At 40.2% G+C, this 27,734-nt stretch overlaps 1 protein-coding gene across 2 annotated transcripts in view; it reads left to right on the forward strand.

Moving 5' to 3' along the window:
* Positions 1 to 27,734, forward strand: part of Mob3b (MOB kinase activator 3B) — a 182,450-nt gene that overhangs the window by 47,001 nt on the left and 107,715 nt on the right. The window contains exons 2-3 of one of the 2 annotated variants that reach the window (XM_074051677.1): positions 13,923 to 14,031; positions 17,994 to 18,609. In XM_074051677.1, coding sequence (XP_073907778.1) covers positions 18,192 to 18,609 — 418 coding nt within the window. In that variant the 5' untranslated portion in view covers positions 13,923 to 14,031; positions 17,994 to 18,191. The remainder of the gene's footprint in view (positions 1 to 13,922; positions 14,032 to 17,993; positions 18,610 to 27,734) is intronic. The other variant, XM_074051676.1, reaches the window with a different exon arrangement.

The following is a 27,734-nucleotide window of genomic DNA, read 5'->3' on the forward strand; positions in this document are numbered from 1 at the left end:
GTGAGGTCAGTGGCCTACTTTCACTTATATTTTTAAGGTACCACTCTACTTTTTGTCTGGAAATAGATTGTAGAGGAGAAGAAGTGGAAACTGGGCAACTAGGCAGATCCAAGTAGCTGTAAAGAAGGAAAAGATGATGGCTTAGATAAGAGTAGTTACTGTGGAGGTGTTGAGAATTGTAGATGTGGTAGCAGTTTAAAGGTAAGCTATATAATTTATGGAAGGATTGGATGAGCAGTGTGAGGAAAAGAAGAGTCAAGAATATCTACATATATATATTTATATATACATATATAAATACATACATGTACTAGGATTTGAATTCAGAGCTTCACACTTGCTAGGCAGGTACTCTACCACTTGAGCTACTCCTCCAGCCCTGTTTTACACTGGGTATTTTCAAGATAAGGTCTCATGAATTATTTGCAAGGGAGAATTGCTGGCTTCAGACTGCAGTACTCCTGACCTCTGCCTCCTGAATAGCTAGGATTACATGTGTGAGTCACTGGCTCCTGGCCTTCACTCTAGACTTCAGAATTTCATTTTGATGGCATTATTTCCCATTGCCAGAGAGGGAGAGGTCATAGATTTTCAAAGACCCTTTGTCATATTTTGTCATGAATATCTCTTCCCTTCCTGGCTTCCTATTTCTCACCCCTCTAAAACTTCCCAGGACAGGAAATAGCCGTATATCATTTGAGACATGATTAGCCACCCACATATATGATACATGACTAACCAGCAAGGACATGCCATTACTGTTATCATGGAACCTGGCCTAGGGTATGATGACCTGAGTTGTGCCACTAAAAAATGTCATTGCCTTCACTTGTTTGTTGGCTTGGGTAATGTTTGTTCAGCCAAGCTTGATGAAAGGGGTGGAAAAAATCATACATGGTATAGAACATCAGTGTGGGTCTGTGATATCTAGGGAAATGCTGTTTGAATCATTGCTTCTTAATTTTCAGAGTTCAAAAGCTTATGGTAGGACATGGAATAATGAGGTATATGTTTGTTTCTTCATTAGTCAAAAACTCCTTTATGTAAAAGAATTCTTATGTATTTATTTATTATTTTGGTGCTGCAGATTGAACACAAGCACGTGGGTGGCAAGCACTCTATTACTTGAGCCGCACTCCTAGCCCTTTTGTTTTTGATATCAAGTTTCCCTAATTTTTCTGGTACTGGCCTTGAACTCACAATCCTCCTCCACCTCTGGAGCCCTTCACCTTCAGAATGGCTGGAATTACAGGTATAGTCTACCATGCTAGGCTAAAGTACTCTTTTATATTTACTAGGATATGGTTGGAGGAAATGTAAATTACTATAATTTCTTTATCTCCTTTCCACACAATTTGAGGTAGCTTTATAAAATTAAACACATCCCAAACCTAGACTATTGTAAAAATGAAACAATTGGTACTCCAGTGTCCGTATGTTTTAGTTCAGTCTGCTATAATAAATTACCATAAACTGGGTGACTTATAAACAACAGAAATTTATTTATCACATTTATGGAGACTGGAAGTCCAAGGTGAGGGGACTAGCATGACTGGATGTTGGTATATACACTTTTGAAGGCAAGAGAGCTCTGGGGGTTTCCTTTTATAAGGGAGCTACTTCCATTCCTGACCTAATCACTTCCCAAAGGCCCCATCTTCAAATACACCACATTGGGGGTTAGGACTTCAAAATATCAATTTGGTGGGATGATTCAGTTCATAGCAGTATGGATGCTACTGGGTTACGTACCCAGTTGAAAGCTTAGACTGTTTTGACAGCTTCCCAAATGTATTCCAAGGTCCTCTTCCTTTTCCCACTGTAAGCAAGTTGGGGTGGGTGTTAAGCTGGGGAGAGTGAATAAACTCCGATGGAGTTGAAGGAATGTCTTGATGGAGTTCACCATCAGCATTCCCTGTTTGCCTTAGGTGGAGAAGGGGCTGGAATCTCCCTCCCCCATTCTCTGCCTCTACTTTCACTTTGAGGTCCCTGCATTGCCCCCCTAACAGGGCCATGTGGCCCTTTTGGTGCTTATCAGTTTAGGGACCTCCCACTGAAGGCAGCAGTTCCATCTCCGCTTGTGATCTTTGCTTGGGAAGTTCTCCTCTCTGGACATCTTGAAAGCCAGGACCTTTGCTCTTTCATGTCTGTGCCCTCCTGTAAGCCAGTTGCCCAGGGAGCAAGGCTCCAACTGCCACTGTGTCCCAGCGTGACCCCACCCTCCCCCTGCTGCCTCCCTCAGACGCCTGGACAGGTTATACTCACATTTTACAAGATTACTCTCCAAGATGAGAAAAACATGTGCTTTATTCAGGACAGCAAGCCCAGTCGTGTGGATTGCATTCCCTACAGAAATGAGAATCCAAGTGTGGCCCTTCAAAGTTGAAATAAATCAGGGCTCCTTGGCCTGTCAGTTTTTATCTTTTTCTAGAAGTTACTCAGGGATAGAGCAAATTAAAAGAGACCAGATAAGAACCAGTTCATTGTATAATCACTTAAAATCTCTAGAGTCTGGGAATAATTACCTGTTTTAAAATGTAAATGTTTATATCTTGCTCAGTTACGTAAAGATATGCATTTGAGATGTGCTGAAGTAAATTTTATATTCTTCTTTTTTAAAATATGATAATCTTACTTATCTTTGTGGAAATCTAGTTTTCAGTTTTCACCCAAATTAGGTTTTTGGAAAAAAATTTTCTATTAACTAAAGCTGGTGAAAGAAGTGTTTATGATTATCAAAATTTTTGTAGACTCATATCATTTTTTTCCAAAAGTAATCTCAGCCATCTGGCACTTATATAAAATCAAATACTCTTTAAGTTTAGAGAATTGTTTCTTTTTCTTTTTTTAAAAGCAGTTTAAAGAGAACAGAGTAGGTAGGAGCTATTACCAACCACCTGTTTTGATCTCTTGCTGGGCGGATGCTATTTTGCTAGGACTATGTTTCTGTCTTTCCTTCTTCTTTCTTAGAACAAATAGAGGAACATTCTAATGAAGGCTTACTCACAATGACATATTAATGATTGTAGAATATTAAATGAAAAAGAAGCCAGTGGACCTGGCTTCCTGGTCTCCACTTGGACCAAAAATAAAGCAAGTCCTCTCCACAGGGATTTGGCTCAGCGCAGTGCCTGCAGGAGCTCCTGTTTTGCTTGAGCCGATGCTGCCCCTGGCAGAAGTTCTTGAAAACCTTTGGAGATTTTTGAAGACTTTCTCCTCCGCTCCTATAGCTCTTATTGTTTTTAAGAAGAGTGGCAGCACCCTTACTTGTCATTAAAAAAACAGTGTGAGAAAAACAAATAAAACTACCCAAAGGAAAAAGCAGAAAAACACAAACAACTCCCCTAAATAAATGAAGAAATTTACACTCATCTTGCTTTTATGAGGCAACTGTTTCCATGCAAGTTGGTTTAGAAACTATGAGGAACTTTTCTCTTTGATTTTTTGGTTCCTTCTATTTTTAACATTTTTTCTGGCAAGTCTACACATTGTGGTTACATAAGAAAATCAGGATTAAATGTTTGGTATTAAAAAGCACTCCTTGACTCAGGATGAGTTTTTCTGACACCGCCATGAGAAAGCTGAAATTCCCGATACAAAATAATAGATGAAAAGATCCAGTCAACACAAGCTTTCTGGCCAGTTTCCCGTGTGGTCCCAAGGCAGTCTCCTAACCCCTGCTCTTGCCTGGGTGAAGGGCTGGTTGGCTTGATGGCTAGAAGGAGGTGCCAGGGCACTAGGCCTGTCAGAGCTCTGCTATTCTTCCCCCCACGAGGATGGGTCAAAGTGACTCACCTTCTGCAATAATCACTAATGGTTATTAAGCATCTGCAGCATGCCAAACCCACTACTAAGCCTCTTTTCACTCACTATCTTGTTTGAGCACCACCCCAACCCTGCAAGGGGTAATCTACTGAGAGTATTTTATGAGAAAGGGAAAGAAGAAGCCTTTGGGATCTGCTTGTAAGGAAATTTCTATCTAAAGGAAGAATACATATATCTATTTGAGAAAGCTCAAGAAAGTGTTATATTAATAATAAGAATTAAAGTCATTGCCTATTATTACATATTTACCACGTATCTGGTGCTGTGTCAAATTCTTTGCTTGAATAATGTCATTTGACTCTCAGAAAACTATAAGATAGATAATTTTATTGTTTTCATGTTATGGAAAAGAAACGGAAAGTCTCGTGGTGTGATATCATAAACTCAAGAACCTGGCAGCAGTGAGAATGGTAGAACTCGGATTAAACTCAGGCTGTTTCAGACTCACTCATATTTAGCATTCAGTCTGTATGATTCAGGGACCAACAGATGCAGAGCATGGGGGACAGCTAGCTGAGCCAGGCCCTCCCTCCCTGGCCAGAAAATTCTTAAACATTAACATATATCCCTGTTGACACATCCAGAGATGAGGGGTGGGACCCAACATTTTAAACATGTACTCCAAGTAATCTTAGCATTCCTGTCATTTCTGAGAATCCCCAGGAGACCAGAGGGTGGGAGAGCTTAATCACAAGTGGACAGAAGATTCAGGGTGAGTTGTTGTGTTTGTTTAATTCAGCAGCCTCTACCTTCTACCAAAGTCCTCAGAGGTTAAGAGGAGAAATATGAAAGTGAAGGAACAAATGGGGGATGTGGTGCTGGGGAAAAGAATGTCAAACTCAATAATAGAGAATCAAACCCATAAATGTCTTCTGAGGTGCGAGGGTTCAAAATGAGTACAAACTGGTAGAGTGAGTCAAGCAGTAGAGTGCTGCCTACCAAGTATGAGGCTCAGAGTTCAAACACCCAGTACAGAAAAAAACAAAACAAAACAGTCAAAATGAGTGCAAAATGAGTGAGCAGAAGCAAAGCCAGATTAGAGAAGGGTTTGGAGAGAAAGGAGGGGCTGGACTGAACAGCCACTCAAGGGGCAGTTTATGTTTGAACTAGCCCATAGGGGCTGACAGCTGGGTGTGTGGGCCTTGATTACAGATGGGCCAGACCTTGGTGGGTAAGACATGAGAAGAGCAAATGTTTGGGACTGTTTCGATGCAAAGGAAGGCAGAAGTCCTGTTTCCTGACAGCATGGTCAAGAGAGGTCGCTTGCAGAAGGCAGCAGTTGTCCAGGCCTTGGAGATTGGAGGAGCATGGCAAAAGACAGAGGAATGTGTAAGAGCAGAGTTTATTCAATGATCAGTGCAGTGGGCACTAGGGGTCTGGGGAGTTGTCTGAATGATAAAGCCAAACCTGCAGGGTATTGGAGGAATCTGAGTGAGTGGTGGGAGGGGTTAGACCCTCCCTGCTTCAACTACAGAAGAGAGAATTTTCATCTGTTTTTATGTAATTGGTATCCTGCATTAAGACTTATTGGTGTTGTGGGAATGGAGCTGTGTTGCTTTAAAAGGCTTAAAAACCACCAGGGTTTAAAAAAAATCTTCCTATTCCCTACTTCCCACCTATCTACCTACCTAATGAGAAGCTAAATTGGGGCAGTTTTGAAGGGCAGTTGTATATCAGGCTCACCCTTAATATTCCGTAATCCCATCGCTTAGTGGGAAGAACACTGGCCTGAAGGTCGAGAATTTGTTCCTGGCCTCAGGTCTATTCTGTAGGCCTTTAAGAATTCACAGCTGACAGCTATGACACTTTTCTGGGCATTAGGTGTACTTGTTTTTGTCTTTAACAAATTAAGAGGTTGAATTGAATTAAGTGATTTGAGGGGAGTTCTTCCTGTTGTAAAATGTTATCAGCAGTGATCTTGCTCTCAGGCTTCCTCTCAAGACACCTAGGGGTGGCAGGATCAGAGCTTGAGGAAAAGAAGAATCATGGTGTTGTGTAGAGGTACAAACTAAGAGGGGATGAAGGGAATTCAGGAGCCTGCAGCAGAGATAGAGCTTATAGCAAAAAGTCATTGAAGTAGGTTTGCACTGAAAGAGGTGATATACTACATTTTCTTCTTACATTGGAAAAAAAATTTCCCAAGCTGATTAACCTCCTCTCTTCCCTGCCACTTTTTTCCTTTAAGGCATATCTTTTTTATTATTTTTTTTCTTTTATTATTCATATGTGCATACAAGGCTTGGGTCATTTCTCCCCCCTGCCACCACCTCCTCCCTTACCACCCACTCCGCCCCCTCCCTCTCCCCCCACCCCCTCAATACCCAGCAGAAACTATCTTGCCCTTATTTCTAATTTTGTTGTAGAGAGAGTATAAGCAATAATAGGAAGGAACAAGGGTTTTTGCTGGTTGAGATAAGGATAGCTATACAGGGCATTGACTCACATTGATTTCCTGTGCGTGGGTGTTACCTTCTAGGTTAATTCTTTTTGATCTCACCTTTTCTCTAGTTCCTGGTCCCCTTTACCTATTGGCCTCAGTTGCTTTTAAGGTATCTGCTTTAGTTTCTCTGCGTTAAGGGCAACAAATGCTAGCTAATTTTTTAGGTGTCTTACCTATCCTCACCCCTCCCTTGTGTGCTCTCGCTTTTATCATGTGCTCAAAGTCCAATCCCATTGTTGTGTTTGCCCTTGATCTAATGTCCACATATGAGGGAGAACATATGATTTTTGGTCTTTTGGGCCAGGCTAACCTCACTCAGAATGATGTTCTCCAATTCCATCCATTCACCGGCGAATGATAACATTTCGTTCTTCTTCATGGCTGCATAAAATTCCATTGTGTATAGACACCACATTTTCTTAATCCATTCGTCAGTGCTGGGGCATCTTGGCTGTTTCCATAACTTGGCTATTGTGAATAGTGCTGCAATAAACATGGGTGTGCAGTTGCCTCTGGAGTAACCTGTGTCACAGTCTTTCGGGTATATCCCCAAGAGTGGTATTGCTGGATCAAATGGTAGATCAATGTCTAGCTTTTTAAGTAGCCTCCAAATGTTTTTCCAGAGTGGTTGTACTAGCTTACATTCCCACCAACAGTGTAAGAGGGTTCCTTTTTCCCCGCATCCTCGCCAACACCTGTTGTTGGTGGTGTTGCTGATGATGGCTATTCTAACAGGGGTGAGGTGGAATCTTAGTGTGGTTTTAATTTGCATTGCCTTTATTGCTAGGGATGGTGAGCATTTTTTCATGTGTTTTTTGGCCATTTGAATTTCTTCTTTTGAGAAAGTTCACTTGCCCATTTCTTTATTGGTTCATTAGTTTTGGGATCATTTAGTTTTTTAAGTTCCCTGTATATTCTGGTTATCAGTCCTTTGTCTGATGTGTAGTTGGCAAATATTTTCTCCCACTCTGTGGGTGTTCTCTTCAGTTTAGAGACCATTTCTTTTGATGAACAGAAGCTTTTTAGCTTTATGAGGTCCCATTTATCTATGCTATCTCTTAGTTGCTGTGCTGCTGGGGTTTCATTGAGAAAGTTCTTAACTATACCTACTAACTCCAGAGTATTTCCTACTCTTTCCTGTATCAACTTTAGAGTTTGTGGTCTGATATTAAGATCCTTGATCCATTTTGAGTTAATCTTGGTATAGGGTGATATACATGGATCTAGTTTCAGTTTTTTGCAGACTGCTAACCAGTTTTCCCAGCAGTTTTTGTTGAAGAGGCTGCTATTTCTCCATTGTATATTTTTAGCTCCTTTGTCAAAGACAAGTTGGTTATAGTTGTGTGGCTTCATATCTGGGTCCTCTATTCTGTTCCACTGGTCTTCATGTCTGTTTTTGTGCCAGTACCATGCTGTTTTTGTTGTTATTGCTTTGTAATATAGTTTGAAGTCAGGTATTGTGATACCTCCTGCATTGTTCTTTTGACTGAGTATTGCCTTGGCTATTCGTGGCCTCTTGTGTTTCCATATAAATTTAACAGTAGATTTTTCAATCATTGGAATTTTGATGGGAATTGCATTAAACATTCCTTTAAGGCATATATTTTTTAAACTTATCTTTAAACAAAGCACACAGGTCAGGTAAAAGTCTTTACAGCACCACACAAAGATCTGTACAAAGATTACTCATGGGTTGTTAAGCATCCTTTAAAGGCTGGGTCACTTCCAAAGAAGCTGATTTTTCTCTGAATACTGCAAAATGAAAATACATGAGCTGTTGCCATTGGTCCCGGAACCAGCCTGTCCAGTGGCTGCTGCCGATCTCCGTGAGGTATCTCTGTTGGCTGCAAAGTTTCTTTTGTAGAATATTTGTCATCATGATGACATGGGCGTGGTCCTATCAGTGAGAGAAAACTGATTATCTGTGTAGTGTTTGATTAGCCATCATTTTGATAAACAGTTTAATCCCAAAAGGTTCCTGAATTCCTTTTTGTCCTGGGTCCTGTGGCAGGTACTAGTGCTACTATGAAGTCTGGGGGTAGTCCCAGCCCACACAGACTGATAAGGGGCCTGGCACAAGACACAGGAGCACAGCACAGTGTGAGGTCATGGGGTACATGTATAAGGAAAATATATCCAGGATCCAGAAGGCAAAGGACTGAGATGACCAGCCATCTCTTCCTTCTTCTTCCTTATTTCTCTACCTTCTTTCTCTTATTATACCAGGGACTGGAGTTGAATCTGAGAAATTTTTGAGAAAGTTGAGGCTAGGCAAAGGAGAAGCCTTATCTCGATGGTTGGAAAGTTTTTAGATTCTCTGCAAAGAATGCTTCCAGTATCATGCTCCTGGATGGCAGCCCCAAATAGGAGCATGGGACTGCCAGGCCCACAGCTCACTCCCAGATGAGGGGTACTCTGTTCTGTCCACTCCCATTCTTTGGCCAGCCGCTGGGTAAAACATACTTTTGTGACTGGGTTCTCTCCTCTGAGAAGACTCTTGAGAACACGAATACCTTCTTAGTGGGTAGCCACAGATCTTCAACAGATAAGTATGTTATGTCTTATGTGGGGGGGGGGTGGGGTCTCCCTGAGTTGATGTTAACAAGTTTCTGCTAAAAAAAAAAAATTAGCTAACTTTGCATGGGCAGGCCAGTCTGCCTAACTTCACATTGGATCTCCAAGAGGGCCCCCAATAAGCAAATAATGCCACTGTCCTCTTTGTGGCTTTGAAGAAGTTCATTGAAACAACCAAAACAGACATCAGTGACGGCATACTTCTGTAATCCCAGCACTCAGGAGGTAAAGGCAGGAAGATCTTGAGTTTGAGGCTAGACTGGGCTGCATTGCAGAACCCTATTTTACAAAACAGACACCAGGTTATTTCTTATAGAAATCAAATTGGAGGATATCACTCTAGGTCTATAGCCAATGTTCCTGTAGCTCTAACCCCCAAATTTACCCACCTTTTCTCATTCAGTCTGGAAAAAGAGGCTCCTTCCATTCATGGGAGCAGAGGATTGGGGTAGCAGCAAACAACACACTCATTGAGGGTAGCCACTTCTCAGGAGGAAGAAAGGTAAGGCTGAGCCAGCTGAGCATGCCTGGTCTATTCTTCTCTAACACATCAATTAAGTGAATTAGTTCCTCTTCCTCCCTCATGGCAGCATTAGTAAATAGACAGAGAAATGCCAGTGGTGGGCTTAGGGAAAATTCTTCTCATAAAAACCAGGAGTGGGAATGATGCTTATGTCTAACATGTTCCAAGATTTTGTATATTCTGAGGCTTAAGTGCTCAGGTCTTGTGGGGAACAAATCAAAAAACAGACCAGATAATTCTTGGGATTGCTACTTATTATGAAGCCTAGAACTGGTAATATGAGCAATCTGGATCAATTAGCTTAACACTTGATGTTTGCCTATCTTTACTTACCCCCAAGCACACTGTGAGACAGGTATTAGCACCTTGTTTAAACATTTAGGCCAGTGGTCAATGCCAGAGTGTGGCCTCAAGCCCACATCTTTGTGGCTGTAAAAGTAGAGTGCTTTAGTCTTTGAAGGGAACACAGGGTTTACAATTACATGTTTGACTCAATTTTATTTCAGACTTCTTGTCTTACTTGTTAAGGACACGTTCAGAAAGGTGGAGAGGATAGCATCATTAATTATTTGTCGCAGTTGTAGCTCAGGTTTATCTGCTTCCTACCTGTTTTCATCTAGACAGTTTGAAAAGCTCTCGGGTAGATGCTTGTCTCTTTCTGTTCTCTCTTTAGAGTCTCTAAGCATGAGGCCTTAATTCTCCATCAGGATCTCTGGTATTCTGATAATAGAGGAAACTGTAAGCAGTTTAGAAATTTATTCCTGTTATCTGGAAAATGTTTGAGAACTGTAATTGCCCTGGTATATCCAAATTCATAAAATAAGCCATATGCACTAGATTTTATTACCTGCAGAACATACTGAAATTGTCTCACAATAATAGCCTCAGTAAGTTATAAATGTTGGGGAATATTGACTCATTATCAAAACACTGAGATTAGTATTATTTCCTTTTGCCTGAGAATTAGAAGTCCACTCAAATTAAACAAGAAGGAAGCATTTGCTTTCTTTCTTTCCTCCTTGGCAGGGCTCCAATTGCCATCTTGCCCTCTGCCATCTTTTACTCATTCACATACACTTGCCTGGCACTGAATCGTCTTCTGTTACTCGTATTGTTTCTGAGTGTTAAGTCAAAACCTATGAGTTCCCTTTGTACCTTTTCCATTTATGAAGTATTTTCATGGGAAATATCTCTTTTAATTTTTACAATAATCTTGAGAGGTAAGCGCCCTGTCTTTGAAGGCAAAGCTGAGGTTCATGATGATGTCTTCTGCAAGGACGTAGCCAGTTAGAGCCATTGTCAGGATTTGAATCCAGGTCTTCTGACTCCAGACTACAAAGGTTCAAGAAATACATGTCTTTTGAGTGCTACACGATTATGTTTTTCCCATCTTCTTCCCTGACCCCCTTAGGTGTGCCCTGGAACTTCCTCCGGGTCTTTGTTTTTTTTTTTAACCATGCAACTGTCTAAAGAGACAGTGTTAAGAGGTTGGGAATAGTGTGGCTCCTTACTGGTTCTATAATGTGGAACAGAGTTTTGATCTTACCATGTCTGTTTCCTTAAGTCTAAAATAGAGATAATAATCCTATACATAGGGTTGTGAAAATAAACATCAGGTCCTTAATAAATGTTGGTGGTTACTATTACTGTTATATAATTAGGTTGTGTAGAATTTTAAGTTTGCTTAGCTTCTGGGTGGCTGTGTGATTTCTCAAGAATCTGACTTTTTATGAAATCTTGCATCATGATGTAATTCAATTGAGGAAGATAAGACAGTAGCAACCACTTTGTTCAGCACCGACTATGTGCTAAACATTAGGGTGATTCAAATGATGAAGATGGTGATAGCAACAATGACTTTTTTAGCCACTTTTATGTGCTAAACCTTCCATATATAACACTCTTAAATTCTCACAGCAATCCTTCAGAAGCTGTGCTCTTAGCCACTGGGCTTAATTGCCTCTAAATTTTGCCTATAATGATTAGTGTCAATTTTACCTATCTCATGTCCCCTGAGCTTAAAATTATAGTCTTTTGAAAATTAGACCTGCATTTCCAGTTTGCAAGCCCCCCCTTTTTTTTTTTTTTTTGCTTCGCTATCCCCCTTCAAAGATCTCTTGCAGTAGTTCCAGATGTCATATATCAGTTCCCTTAGAGCCAGGGTAAAAAAATTTCCAGACTCTGAGTCTCTCAAATTCACTTTGAATGGCTAAGCGTAAATAAGTCTGTTGACAGTTAAAGAAACCAACTTCCTAAAATTTGAACGATTTTCCTTTAAAGTAAGACTTTTCCAAGAAATGATTGCCATACCCCGTCTCAAAGAAAAAGAAATGGTAATTGACCATGATTTTCATCTCATTATCTATAGGTATATACCAGCTTACATATACCTGTACTTTAAGATGTAAAAATACTTTTTTGACCTGCCTTAATTTTGTATTTCAACTGTCATATTAGCTTTATTTGTAGTTTCTCCTCTATCTGCCTCTCTCCTACCTCATTTGACACAGGTTTTGTGTTCTCAAATCATGTGTCTTTTTTAAACCACAAAATGAATATTTTCTAGGTAGTGGAAAGGTCTGGAAATAATACAGCAAGTTTTTACTGATTTGAAGTTTTTTTGTCTTTTCCCTTTTTTCCTTGTAAAAAAATCAGTAAAATTATTAGAAGTCTTTTTTAAAAGATTAAAAGGATCGACTGAACTTTTATAATAATTTTACCTTCTCTACTCATTTTTAAAAATGGAGTTACCTTGTCAAAGCTTAAGAGAGCCTCCATCTTTCTCGTTGCCAGGAATCCATGCTAGTCAACACTGGCATCCACAAAACCATTATTTAACAGAACTTCATTCTCTTTATTTAAGAAAACAAATTTAAAAGGACTGTCTTCCTTCCGTGGACTGTGAGTATGTGGTATATTAAACCACAGAAAATAAATCCCAGTCTCTATTCCTTCTCACCACTGAGTGTCCATGGCAATATTACTGAGTCTAGGAAATGGTGAATTATGAGTCTTTGCCAAAAACACCCTGCATTGGTCTGCTGATGCTGTTGCTGCAGCATATAAGGTTCATGCAATGTTTTCATTTTTTAAATACTTTCAGTGCTAGAAGGTCTGCACTGATGGATAAATAAATAAGCAGATGCAGTGGTGAGAATATAACTTGAATGGCCACTGAAGAGCTAGATGAGGAGGAGAAGGGTCATGGGACAGACTTAGATAGGGTTACACCTGTTCCCACTGACCTCTGTGTTCAGAAATAACACAGGCATTTTGAAATTCTGAAATAATGTATGTCTTCAGAGATTAAAAGGAGGCAGCATTTTTTCGTAGCCAGAAAGAGAAAAACATACTGGGCAGATGAGAAATCAGACTGTCATTCATCACTTCTGAAGAACTGGAATTTTAGAGAGCACAGAGGACAGGACAGATGTCTTGTCCTTTCAGGAGGTGGGCATGTAACTGCAGAGTATCCCTGAAGCTGGTAGTATCCAGACTCCATGAGGTGGCAGTGAGCTTACAGGCTGGGGAAGAATCCCCTGAATAACTAAATATAAGAGATCCAGTTTGGTTTCACTTTTATGGTTTCAGTTTGATGCAAAGTGTTCTTCATTCACTGTTGTTTATTCATTCATTCAGCACATATTCAGGGAAGTTGGCTTTGTGCCTTCCAACTCTTGTGAGCCCCAGTAATAAAGATTACACTGAATCTCCTTCAGGTGGGGTGTTTCTTTTATGGCCTTCGGGCAGAATTGTTTGGTCAGGAGAAGTCATCCAGCCCACAGATGAGATTTTGAACTTCTTTTTCTTCAATTGGTATCAGCTTTGGTCTCTCTTCTTTCCACTCCCCTCACCCTTCTGCCCTTCCAAGGCCTCATAGAGATGGTGACAACTATAGAAGATGGATTTCTCAGGAGTCAGTGGGAGAGTTGTTTCATTTTTTCCTTCCTCCTGGCAAGAACACTGATTTTTTCAACTAATGAGGCAGAAAACATCAATGGGAAAAGAAAAATAAGAACTTTCCTTGCCAGCGTTGCCTAGTTACCTCATCAACATTCCCTTGCAACCCAGCTGAATTCTCTCCACATATTTTTATAGTGCATTTGTTTTACTGTTAAACTTGATCTGTTAAGCAGAAAATATGGAGAGAACACAGAGCTCTTGTCACTTTATGCTGTTTATTTGGATTTCCATTTTTCTCTTTCCAAAGACCTCACTCCTATTGTCATTTTTATTTCTAACCCAAGTGACACAAGAAAGTAATCACGTTTGTAGCACAAAGAGCAAAACTTCAAACTTATCTCAAAACTGGACAGCAAATTGTGAATTCTTCATAGAAAGGGGCCAAATTTTAATTAATTCTGTGGTTTTTTGTGCCTAGCCCTATGTCTGCTGAATAAAAAGCCAACAGTAAATGTTTTTTGATTGAATGAGTAATTTGCTGCAAACTTGAAAACCACTATTGTGATGAATGCTATTCATAATGTAGAATTTGCTTAGAGTTTCTACCCTAGGATCAAAACTTACAACTTCTTGTTTTCTTTCTGGATGCTGGGCCAGGACAGAGAATAACCACGGTCATTGCTAGTGCCACATTTTATTCAGCCTAAGAAATCTGCAAGCACATGGCTGCAGCACCACATCCACTCTCCATCTAGCATTACGAAAGGTAATTACCAGGAGCCTCCAAAGTGCTTGCTATGCCATCCAAATCAATGCAGATCTTAAGGCCTGATCATTGCCACCCTCTGTCAAAGCAGTTGTATTCAAAACAGTATCTCTCCTCATCCTTCTCCCCAAACGGATGCACTCTCAACTGAAGTTTATGAAGCAAACTGTCGACACAATAAAGTTTATTTATTCATTCCTTTACCAGTCAGCAAGGCTCCCTTCCAACTCTGGGCTTCTCAAAGCACATACTTCTCCTGAGGTTTTGGTAAAGTGCAGACTCAGATCTGCTAGGTCTTTGGTAAAGCCCAAGAGTCTGCATTTCCCACACATTCCCTTAGTTAGATTGGGCCTTGATACTTAAAATGTCATCAATGGAGCAGATTTGGTATCCCCTGGAGCTTCTTAGAGATGCGGACTTTTAGCTACCACTCCAGAACCTATGTTTTAACAAGAGTTCCACATTACCATGTTATAAACACTGCTTGAACCATGGCATTCGTTCACAGAATATGTTATAGGCAAAGATTCCAATGGTGAGATGGACTGGAAAATTAAGCCAGGTGGGTTTTTTGTTACTCTTTTCCATTGCAAAACTCTTTGGATCTCTGCACCAATACAACATCGACACTCCGCAAAAGACCCAGATGGATGCCTCTGTTTCACTCATTTGGTACCATGACAAATCAATTCTTACCCACCATGATTGCCATTGTCTTTAAACAAGACCGCCCACCTGACCAACCAATCCTCTTCAGTTGTAGAGGAGAACTTTATTGTAGATGAAAAAGTTTTAGTAGGAGAGACGTGCTCATGTCTGACCATGTCAGAGTGATTAACAGTTTGGATCAAGCACTAAGACATCAGAGCTTGTTTGCTCCTCTGTAAAAGGGAGCTTGATAATACCATCTGCTCTGGCTCCCTTACAGCCTGGTTGGGAGGAGCCTGAAATATACATGTGCAGCAGCTTTGTAAACATAGAGATGGTCCTGAGATTTGAAAACAGCTTTAGTGAGAAAACATAGTGTATGTTTCAGGGGCAGAGAGCTATGCAGTTCAAAAATTTAGCCTTAGCATTCACTAACTTTGTGAGTTCTGACAAATTATTTCATGTAGTTGAATCTCATCTTATTTGTATACAAAATGGTCATAACTTCCACAACATGTGGTGAGGATTAGAAATGTTTGTAATATATGTAAAGTATCTGGTGCATAGTAGAGTTTATTAAATGGTGACCAAGAGCAACACATTCAGGCACTTGAGTGGGATCTCATCGCCAAAGATGCCTTCTCCTTCAGGGAAGCCCTTTACACAGGACCAAAATGAGGACATTTTAAAGCTGGTTCAAGTTATGGGTACGTGCCCATCCAGTTCAAGAGACTGATAAGATAAAGTTTGTTAATTATGTAGCTATGGAAGAAATATTCCCAGATTTCAAAAAGGTTTTGATATGTTTTTCAATATTTATGAGTACCAGTCACTAAAGACTGAAGATTTACTTTGATTATTCTGTCTCACTCACATACTCCCATCTGAGGTACTAGGCAACTTTGATAGCAGTCACCAGAGCCTGGCACAGGTATGGTATCCATGCAGGCAGACACTCCAGGCCATGGGGAAGTAACAGAATTATTGGTTCTAAGGGTCGCGTAAGCAATGAAAGAAGCCCGCTGTGAGGACCGTGGGGGAAGTGATGGTACCTCATTAACAGAATAACCAAACAGCAAGCCTTCTTTGCTTAAGACATGGGAGGCAGCCACTGGATCATTACTGCTTTACTGTCAGCAATTAAGTTTTGGAGACCTAGAGGGACTACTGTCTATTTTTTTTTTAAGTCTTCACTATTCTTTCTCTATCTTCCCAACCTCTGGCTTGCACTTTTACTTTGGAAATGTCATTTTAAGGTCTTCAGTTTTCTAAACCTCTTTTCAGGAGGGCTAAGCCTTTTGGGAATGCTTTTTGTCCCTGGTGTCTTTTCCTAGAGTTCGTAAAGCTCGTGTGTGTTGATATCCTTGCAGGTGAAAATCAAAGTACCCTGAAGAGTGATTTCACAACACTCTTAGAGAGTGCTTTGTCCACATGGACCTGTTTGTGTGGGGCAGGGGATGCCCCCATATGCTCAATGTCATGTGAGAAAGAGAAAAAAGAACTCCCCCTCAGATAGGACATTTCAGTGAAAACTTATTAGGAAGAAGATGGAGTGAAGAGGGAGAAGGTGAGCAGGCTTACTTTCCCTGTGAGCATCTACAGGCAGAGGTAGGAAGAAGCTCTCAGCAGCATGGCCAGCAATTCTGAGCAAGGAGCAGTCTCTAATAGACAACCAAGGCATCTCAGGATTATCTTTTTGCCTTAATAATTTAAGATTGAAGGCATCACTAAGCCATGTTTTAGAGTTTGGCTTGAGTGGGTCAGTTATCTCTTCTCCATGTCAAGCCCACAGGACACAGCCTTCCCCTTTAGCCACTCTACATTAGCAGTCTTTGGGTGAATATGTGTACAAAAGATAAGTGGTATCAAGTTCTGGTAAAGGAAGCTTCTTGAACCAGCAGGAAAAGATGGCTTGAGAGACATCACATTTTAAAATGTAAGACCTTGTGGGGAGAGCATTTGCTAGGGGTCAACAAACTGCATTTCAATACCAACTATGACCCCTCCTAACTAACTATAGGGCCTTATTAGACAAATGATTGCCTCTCTTGGAGATCCAGGGAGAATAATACTTGCTGCAAATCTGCTATACTTACTATAAATCTTTAAACCTCAACAGATTCTGGGGAGTGTCAAATGAGTCAAGGAGACAAGAATACTGAAGACTTCAAAGCTTCACTGTCCAGCATGGTAGCTACTAGTCACGTGTGGCTATTCAAACTCAAATGATTGAAAATGAAATAAAATGTGAAATTCAGTTCCTTAGTCAGACAGCCACATTTAAGTGCTCAGTAGCCATATGTAGCTACAAATATATAGAACATTTGAATTATCACAGAAAGTTCTGTTGGGCACTCTGTTCCAAAGTGCTATGTAGAGTGTGATATTAAGGACATAAAGGATGGTACATTGTAGGGGGGACAAATATAGTCATAGTTAGGGACTCCTGGAAAGGAACAGAACCCATTCAAGTTAGCTAAAGTAAAATAATTAGTATTATTTTACTAATTTGGGAAAAATGAATGGATCCCAAAGGCAGCAAGCACAGCTAAGCTTCACAAGGAATTTTAGCCACTTCCTAGAAGATTATCTGAAACTAAAGAAGCTACATTTCCCTTCTTGCTATTTTCCCCTTGTCTTCTTCCTATTGCCACTTAGGTTCCTGTCTCTGTTTCTCTGTGTGTCAGTAGCCACTACTGCCACCATCACCTCCTCCTCCCTCTGCTTTGCCTCTCTGTCCTCTTCTTTTCCCTCCTCTTCTTCCTCCTTTCCTTTCTTCCCTCTCCCTCTTGCCTCTGCAGACCAGCTTTCTCAACTACACAGTCCATCAGGGCAGAACCAGTCCCAGTTTTCATCATCTTTCATGGATCATGTCCTATAGAAACTGGTTCCTTATTCTTATTAATCAGTTTGGTGTGATAGCCACTCCTGTTCCCATCATTGCTATCTGGGAAAATGGGCAGTGGTTCTAAGCTTTCTCAGTAGGGGCAGTGAAGCATGGGGTGGGGGTTAGAATTGGGTCATCCTCTAATGCACTTGTCCTTAGAACTTAGGAGCGGCCTATTGAGCTTATGACCACACAGAGAACAGCCAGCAGAGGTTTGACAGAGGCCACGAGGAGAGAGAGTAGATGCCTTTTCTTCTAGGCATTTGCTTCCCTCACATTACCCAGTGCAGTTCACAGGCAACCTATATGTCCATGCACCGGGAAAGAAGTGACACAACCAGGAACGTAAGGTGCAAGCCAAGTCTCAGCCTTTCCATTTCTTAAATGCAAACTGAGCATTCACCAGTTCCCTTTTCTCTGTCTTTAGGAAGGAACATGAGGTTCCCTTGGAGATCATTCAAGAGGAAGATGGAAGGAACAGCTTAAAAGACATCAAAAGCTGCAGGCCAAAAGACTGGGGCCCGAGGGCTGGCATTGGAAGACGCTGTTGGGCTCTAATTTCTCATTGAAAAATTCCAAGTGCCTTTTTGCTTCCTGCAGAAGAAAGGAAGAGAAGGAGAAGACCATGTCCATAGCCCTGAAGCAGGTGTTCAACAAGGACAAGACTTTTCGGCCCAAAAGAAAATTTGAGCCTGGCACACAGAGGTTTGAGCTGCACAAACGGGCACAGGCATCCCTCAACTCAGGTGTGGACCTGAAGGCTGCTGTGCAGCTGCCCAGCGGGGAGGACCAGAACGACTGGGTGGCAGTGCACGTGGTGGACTTCTTTAATCGGATCAACCTAATCTACGGTACCATCTGTGAGTTCTGCACTGAGCAGACCTGCCCTGTGATGTCAGGGGGCCCCAAATATGAGTACCGGTGGCAGGATGACCTCAAGTATAAAAAACCAACAGCGCTGCCAGCTCCCCAGTACATGAACCTCCTCATGGATTGGATTGAGGTCCAGATCAATAATGAGGACATTTTTCCAACATGTGTGGGTAAGTCCATAACCAGCTTCTAGGTTTTTGTTTTCTTTTGGTTTTTGGTTTTTAATATACCTAACCCATACCCCAAGCTCAGAAAATTTGCAGAAGGTGAATCTTCGAGACTGTCACAATGCATTTGAATGCTGGATAGCACCCATGTCAGTGTTTCCCTGCATTCTACCAGTCATATGTCTATAGTTTCTTCATATCTAAGAACCTCATTGAAATGAAAAAAAATCATTTATGGGCCGCTTAAAATTATTTTGTGGACCCCAATGGAACATGTACCACATCTGGGGAAATGTGAGATTTAATCTTGTTGGCCTTCTTAAGAAGGATTTGGACTAAACTCCAAATCCACCCAGTTATCCTGGTAAGATTTTAATTTTCTGGCTAATTAGTTAAGATTGCATTGACTCTAATGTAGTTACTGGTAGTATTTACTCTTTTGGAATTAAGAAATTCTAGTGTGGGAATCCATGGATTTATTTGGGGAACAAACAAATAGGGGTTTACATCTAGTGCAATAAAAATTCTGGCATTCTCCTCCTCCCTCTCCTGATCATGGGTTATTAATTCTAGGCTGTACTGTTACCTCTGACCCTTGTGTGGCTGGCTGCTGGACCTTAGACCTGTTGAAACACTTGAAATGCAAATACTTTGGTTTGCTTTATGCTATTGGCCATAAAATTCAAGGGGGAGGAACAATTTTATACCTCTTACATTTCTTTATGCTGCTGACCTTTGGATTTCCCATGCACTGACAGGCTAAATTTGGAATTCAGTACTTTATTTAAGAACTCAACACTCAATAGGAACGAGACATCCCGTTTCCACTGTTGTATCTCAAGTGTCTAGCACAGTGCCCTGGAACCTGTGTGGGCACTCAGAAATAGTTCTGGAATGACTGAATAAGTTTGTGCTATTGAAAAGCATTATTTAAAAGCTGTGGGATAACTGGGGAACTATGTGAAATATGCTGATGAAATCACCTCTAGATAGGGGAGTATCCCCATATGGATTATGGAAAGTTGCGAAGGGGAATATGGAAGCAATTGGAGTTTATATCAGAAAAAAAGTATATAAATTGATTGGTGTAGTATGGCACATCTTGAAATATTCAGCACACAAACCAATTTGTCAGAATCCTGGTGTTGCCTTGGCTTGTCCAGTTCCCTCATGCTCCTTCTCTCTCCTGTTCTTTGTTAACAGGAAGGAAGTGGGGTGTGCAGTAGTGCCTAGGAGGAAGAAGGCAGGTCACAAAACTCCCCTGAGCATATGTTAAGTGTCTCTGAGGGGTGGGAATTCCTTTGGCTTTTGTCTTTTGCACATTCATTAGCTGTCAGAGGCTATTTTGATGCTGGAAGGAATTTTTCGTTTCCAAAACACTTACAAGCAACTGCCAATGCACTGTGCAGAACATATGATAGCAATTAAGATAAATAAATGTGGGCAAAGATACCTCCTGTCTTTCCTCTGTGTCTGCTCCTATTTGCTTTGAACTCTAGGCATTCCTGCTCACTGGCAGCTATAGTTTCCACATAGATTTGCTGACCAGAAGCTGGTCAGAGCCTGTGTGTTACTTCTTGAGAGTGAGGTAACATCTGGCCTTCCACTTGGAAAACAGGGCATCATAGGTGGCTTTGCACATTACTGGGAAGAAATCAGTGGTTGCCTCCATGTCCTCAGAGAAAATGACTTTGCTTTCTTTTTCTAGATATTTCCTTAGTCATTCAAGATCCTCAGGGAACAAGTTAAATCTTCTGTTTTAGTTCTACCCAATCTGTGCTCCATAGCACACTGATATTCTGAGAGACCTTAATGAGATCCACACCCCCACATTGATGTCTTTACCACAGGACTTTTAATATGCCAATGTGCATTTTATGAATTTCCAAGAAGAGAATATTTTAGTATGTGGTGTTTCTTAATTCGACTCTTGTGCCTTTTTTTACAAAAAATAAGGAATGCCATTAGTATCTTTTGGGAAATACTAAGTTATACTGGGTTATCAAACTTTACTTGGACCTTCTATTCAAAATGCAAATTCCCTTAACAATGAAATTAGAATCTCTTAGGTGAGACCTAAGGGCCTGAACTTTAAAACAAACAAACAAACAATAAAACTAGAGTCATTATTTTTTGTAATCTCTAGAATTTATTCCTTTTATCTAGCTGCAATTTTATCATTTGACCAACATCTCACCAGCTCCTGGTAATTCCCAGTCTGCTCATGAATTCAACTTTTTTACATTCCACATATAAGTGAGTTCGTAGGTATTTTTCTTTCTATGCCTGGCTTATTTCACTTAACATTATGTGTGCTTGGTTTTTTTTTAAGTCTGAATCATATTGCCTTATGTAAATATTTGCAACATTTTCTTTTTCCAATTATCCATTGAATTTATACTAATTTGTGCATAGACCATGTTTTGTGTAAGTACCACATTTTCCTTATCTAATCATATATTTCTTGGTCATTTGCATGTCTTCTTTTGAGAAATGTTTTTCATATCTTTCACCCATTATTTTAATTTCTTACTAATGAGTTACTTGAGTTCCTTATGAACCTTCAGTTTTAATAAGCACTCACCACTCTTCTGTTTATTGTTATCATCTGGAATACTTTTTATTTTCCTATAAATAGGTTTTATCACCATGGTTTTATCCATGTTCTCCCAATCTGTAATCATCTAGTTCTCTAACAAATTGTCATATATCCTTTGCAGTCCAGCTCAGATATCAGGTGTTCTGTGAAGGCTTTCACCATAAGACTGTAACATCATTAAAGTTACATTGTCCTATTCATTTGAATGTTCTAGTACTAAGTCTAACTCACATGACTTACAAATTATGGGTGGGTGGAAAAATAATCTTTATAAATTCCTAACATGTACATGGTGCTGATGATCAAAGGAGAGTTTAATAAATGTCTCTGAATCCCTCTATCACCATTCTTGGATATTTCCTGCACCTCATTTCCATAGGGTTTCATTTTCTCTAATTTTTTCAAGGTGCAATGTTAGTGGTCAGTACAACCCATCAACACCCACCATCACTCTATGAGGGCCTTCACCAGTACCCTGCTCACCTCTACGGTCTGCTCTCTGATGTTATTGTGTCTGTCTTTTGGAGGAACCTATTTTAGGGCCATTTTCTCTCTGTACTTCATTTCCTCCTCTTCTTCTTCCCCCTGATTCCATCCTACTTTTCTTCCTTTTGATCTTTGTGCTGTCATGAATCATTACCATGGAAATGATCAAGATGTCTGTCAGGATAAAATGAAAAAATTCTAGGCAACCAGTAGATCCTGGGAGGATGAGAAATGGAGAGATCTGCTTAGAATTACAGCTTTGAATCTTGGGCATATTTCTGTGTTCCTGCCTGGGAATTGGGAGGAGTTCAAACTTCACCCCCTAACCACTGTGATCCAAGGAAATAGAACCAGAAAATATTGACAGATGTGAAGGCTTCACTCTTAGTTAGGTATCAAAGGATATAAACAGCTGTTGATCTCTACCATTGAAGCATTGAGGAAAGAAAGCTCTTTTATCTGTTGCAAGATCCAATTTTAATTAGGAGACCCATGCTATTTTAGAAGTTGAGCTTTCTCAGATGGATGAATACCAAACCAGATGTGGCTCTCTTATAAATGATAGCCTCCTCCATTCTCCCTTGAACATTTCAGGCTTCCTTTGTTAGAAACCCTTAGAATAGCAGCAATTTTGTCCTTAACCACCTTTAAAGATAGCAGCCAAGACAGAAAAACAGAAAGCCTCAAACTTAAAAAAAAAAATTCTGTTGCCTGTGTAATTACAATAATTTCTATGTTCTAGCTCCCAGCTTCCCTACTTTCTATTATATAATAGATTTAATATTTTAGATCTGATACTCAGAAAAAAAAATGAGAAAACTTAGAACTCCCTGACTCATATGTTTTGAAGAAGCCTTTGAAAGGAGGAATGAGATCATATAAAACACAATTACATGCTCTCACCCACTGCTGGTTTTAGAATAAATGAGAGTCAGAGTAGGAAAGGAAGGAAAAAAGCAAATTCACATCTGTTGAGCCTGCTAAACACCAGATACCATACCTGCCACTGTTAATCTTTTCTTAATTCTTACAAGAGCTCAGTGAGGTTATCATTCCATTTTGCCAGCAAGGCGGCTGTCATTTAAATATGCTAAGGGACTTTATCTGGGTTGAACAGTTAATAATAACTTAGGAGTCAGAGTTTGAGTTTGATTAATCAAAAGTCTATGCTCTTATCATAAACTGTTGTTCATAGCATGATGTATCATTATCTCACATATTTTTCCCTCACAATGGCTGGATGGTTTGTAATGGATGATTTTAAGAGGATGTTTAGGAAGAAAATTTCCTAAGTCTGGTATTTTTTCGTAGAAGTTTTAAATGAATGATTCTTTTGTTGCCTTTTGTTCTTTTGGAAAAAATCACCACTGAAATGCCTGGGTATTACAGGTACAGTAACTGCACTATGCTCCATTCTAAGATTGGGCAGACCATGACTTGGCCTCATGAAAACCCTTTGCTGACCCACAGTTGCCTATGACTGCCTTTTGGTCATCCATTCACTCATCTGTTCAGTGAGTGTTTGGTGCACAGTTGCTTGGGATCAGGTCCTATTTTAGTTACTGAGTGAACAAAGCAGACAGTCCTGTTCTTGAGCAGTTTACATAGTGACCAATGCTGTAAATCATTCTGTATATTTTCTGAAATGAGTAGTTTATTCATTGTCAAGTACATTGTGGAAGTGTATCAAGGGGTGCATAGTTACATCCCTTTGGCAACTTTTCTCATGATACTATATCTGATTTCATCCTCTCTCAAATACTATAGTAATTAATGTGAGAATGTAAAAATGTCCATAGGGAAGAGCTTCTCAGACATGAAATGTTGAGTTTATAATTAACTTTTACATTTGTATTTTAATTAACCTTTACATTGTAGCCTTTGTATTTTCTGTTGTATCTCCCCTACACTTTAAAATTTAGATATAAATCTGTATAACACTGGCAAATTAGAAGGTGCATCAACAACATGTATTGACAGAAGGCCAAATTATTAAAGAGTGATTCACAAGCTTTCCACTCTGAATACCTTTGTAGACCTCTGTCTTGTGGACAGAGACTTGGGTTTAATGCCACATATAAGCCGTTGTGTAGCATTACTACTAAGATTCCATTTCTTTGTAAACTAAGGATTAAACTTCTGATCTTGAGGGGCTATTACAGGGATTAAATAAGGTAATATGAGTAAAAATGCCCACCTCAGAGCCTGAGACTTAAGAGGTGCTGAAAATAAATCTCTCTCTCCCTCTCTCTGTATTTCTACATAATTATCAACAAGATCTTATGGAGACTACCAGACAATTTCAGAACAATATCTACAGGATAATATAATGCATTTTAAAAGATGCAGAAACATTTAAAAGTATGATCAGTTTTCATTGCTGAATCACTGTGGGGAATCACAAACACTTCAGGCTATCATCTCTCAAAGGCTTTGGAAAATCCAAGTGTTTCTTCTTGGTTTTCAGAAGTTTTAGTACTAGATCTGACCATGTCCAGTGTCAAATCAGTTCATCTCAGGAGAGGGTACACACACAGGTTAGCTAGAGAAGTGGGGGAGCACATACTGCTTGCACCTATGATAGTCTACTCATTTAAATTGATGTTGGGCAAAGTTACTTGAATTGTATCTCTAAAGGAGATACAGTGGTGCCCCCTTTTTCCCAAATAGCTTTGTTTTTCCTAAGCTCTGGAAATAGGATTTTCCTTTGGAATGTGGTTAACTGTTTGGCCCCCTAAGAATTCACTAGCTAAGAGGGTATAATAATAAAGTTGCCTTTTCTGAATATATACCACCATAACACTTTATGTGTACCATGTCAACTAATCTGTAAAACAAATAAGGCAGATACTACGATTTCCATTTCATAGATGAGAAAACTAATACTCAAAAATACTTACTAATTTTCCCAGGATCACACAAGCAGCACACAGAACACAGTTGGGCTGCTGTGGAATCCAGGCCCAAGGCAGTCCAACTCCAAGGCCCATGCTCTCAACTATTCCAACATCTCCTGTGGTTTTTCTTTTTCTTTTTTCTTTTCTTTTCTTTTTTATACTACAGTCAGTATCATCCTTGGTTTGCCTCTGCCTGTTGCATCAGTTGTTAAATCCTCTCTAAGGGATACCCTAGGACAAAACCACAGTCATGGGGGTGGTACTTGCAAACAGCCAGGGTCCTACATCTGATATAAATCACACTGGGTCCTCACTGAGTCCACCAGTCTGTTCCTTTTACACTTGCAGCCTTTGGATTCTGATGTTTCCCAAGTTTATTCAGTTGTCTGTCCATGCAAAACATGCAGAGACAGCTGAGTCCACTGTTAACAGCTGCCAACTACTGGAGAACTGATGGTCTACTGTGGAAGGTCAGAAGTCCCCACCCCCACATTGTGAACCCGGTGTTACAGTGACTTGGTAACTGCATTAATGAGGACAGTGTTAAATAACCACTCCTGCTGAACAAATCCCAGGAGATACTTCTGGAAAGAGCCTCCAGTGTGGTAAGAAGCAGTGATGAAGGGACATGGAGATGGAGAGCCCAGAGGGCCCAAAGAATGCCTTGGAAGTTAAGGCTAATTACTGCTGTCCTGACCTGCACTGAGTTCTCCATTACCTGTGCTATGTAATTTTAATGGGCTTTATCACCATGGGCTGTATCTCAGGTGACAAGCTTTCACATTTCATCACCAGATGGGAAGGGAAATGGGATATGTGATATTCAGTGGAGGCCAGAGACCTTAAAACAAAGGCCATAATTGAGTAGGTATAGGGGCATCTTCTGCTTTTCCCCTGTTGATGGTTGTCCAGTTGTAACCATGGCATCAACAAAGGTTTCATTGTGGGAGTCAGTGGTGCTCAGAGAGGCGGGCCAGCATCAAGTTTGAAGGGGGCATATCAGCAGGGTCCTGACGCAAGAAGCCTCTTCTTTGTTCACCACTAGTGTCCTGCTTTTCCATTAGACAGTGTATAAATACTTAAACATCTTACTGTCATTTTGACAGAAGGCCAAATTATTAGAGAGTGATTCACAAGCTTTCTACTCAGAATACCTTTGTAGACCTAAAAATGTGTAAATATGTCTGTAAGCAGAACCTTAAAAATCTCATAATATTTTCAAATTCTGATTGATAATTCTGCCATCATTTTCCTTCACATAAGCAGGTTTTCACCTTCAGTCTTCTAGTAAAATGAATTCTCCGGAAAGATGACTCAGTATAGGAAGGAGTTGGGGTAGTTAAAAGTAACAGGTACATTAGTATCTATAAGAGCTGGGTTTATATATTAGCTCTCAACTTTTACTGGCAAATGTTCATTCCCTCTGAGCTTGTTTCCTTGTCTGTAAAATATGAATACAAGTACCTACTCTGTGGCATTGTTGAGAATATTAAATAAAATGCTATGAGTAAAACACCTGGCACTACATTGAGACATATTCCAGATGCACTTGAAATGTTAGTTCTTTACTCAACAAGTGAACTGAGGTGAGAAAGGAAAGAACCTAGGATAAAAATCTTTAACTATACAAACATTTGGCTGCATAATGTATCATTCACGTTTCCCTTCATCCCTTCATCTTGTGGAACCAGTGGAAGAAAAAATAAAAATTTGTAGGATGAGATGATTTTGATTGGCCTTGACAGCTAGAAACAGGAAGCACCACAATAGAATTTCAGAAGACATTCCCCAGCCACAGCATAGCATGAGTGGCCTGCACAAAGCCAATTCCACCTTCAGGTTCCTGCTATGGGAAGCAGAACCCAGCTTAAAACTCTGCAGAAAGTAGACATCTACTCAACCAGTCACTCCCATGCAAGCATAAAGTGATTGACAGATGCCACATAGTTCGAATTAAAGAAAAGGTGCATTCCTGAAAATTGTGAAGCCATTGCATTTTTTCGTAACTGATCTAGTATTTTCATTTCTCAGAGGGAGGTTAATATTTAAACAAAGCTTGACAAGAATCCTGTCTAATTGATCCTTATTTCATGCCTTTGCAAATAAGAATGTTTGTTTTCATGTAGAGACAAACTAGATCTGCTAGTTCTTTCATAGGAAAAGAAAAAAAAAATCATTTTCCAAAGAAATACAGGCTCTTGGTGCTTTTCATCTTCCAGCCCAGGTGACCAGCAGTAGAGAGCAGTGATGACATATGGAGAAGCTCCATCCAATAGTTGGTGATTAGTTTTGTTGCTTATTTCCTGTGTCACATCCTCTGGCAATCTGTTGCCTATGGCAGGTTCCTGCCTGGCTTCTGGTCTAGCTAAAGTGATGATATCCTGATGCCTCAGGGGACAGCACCTGTGACAGCACAAAGGAGTCTCAGCATCAAATTACTTATAAATGACTTTCTTCAACATCACCTAAACTCCTGTCCCAGCCAGAGAATCCTATCACAGCCATCAGGAGTGAAGGGAAAAACATTGTTGACTATTGGGTGTGTTTACCTGTTAATTACTTTCAGATAAGCCATTCATATTTTGCCATCTTAAAGTAGGGAAGAAAAAGCCGGCCTCTGCAGGCATCTGTCTGCCTTTCCATGTCTCTATGATACACAGATGACATGCCGGAGTATTCAGCTGTTGAGGGTTCTTGGGTCCACTCTGAGATTGAAAGCAGCAGGGTTCAGAAAGATTTTATTTGTAGAGAAGAGAAGAGAAAGGTTGCATGGGGGCATGCAGCAGGACCAGAAATGGTGGTCAGGTTGGAAATGGGGTTTTTATAGCCTTTTTTTTTATTGCCTGAGGGCAGAGATGTCTCTCAGGTGCAAACAGACATTTCCTGGGAAGGAGAAGTGTCTCCCTGGCCAATTATCACCTTTTGGGACCTCCTGCAGTCCACCCTTCATCTAAAGAGAAATGTGAGCAAATATGACAAGAAAAAGCACTGGGTCCCTAGAAGTTATCTGTGGACCACAGCTGTCAAAGTACATGGGATGACTGTTGGCTTTATTTCTGCTTTCCGGAAATAGTGTAAAGGTTAAGTGCTCATCTTCAGTTGTGATTCAAATCTTTCCTTATGTGCTTTGAGACCTTGCAAGACGT

Source organism: Castor canadensis, chromosome 13 (genome assembly GCF_047511655.1).
Source record: "Castor canadensis chromosome 13, mCasCan1.hap1v2, whole genome shotgun sequence".
In the NCBI taxonomy this organism is placed as follows: domain Eukaryota; kingdom Metazoa; phylum Chordata; class Mammalia; order Rodentia; family Castoridae; genus Castor; species Castor canadensis.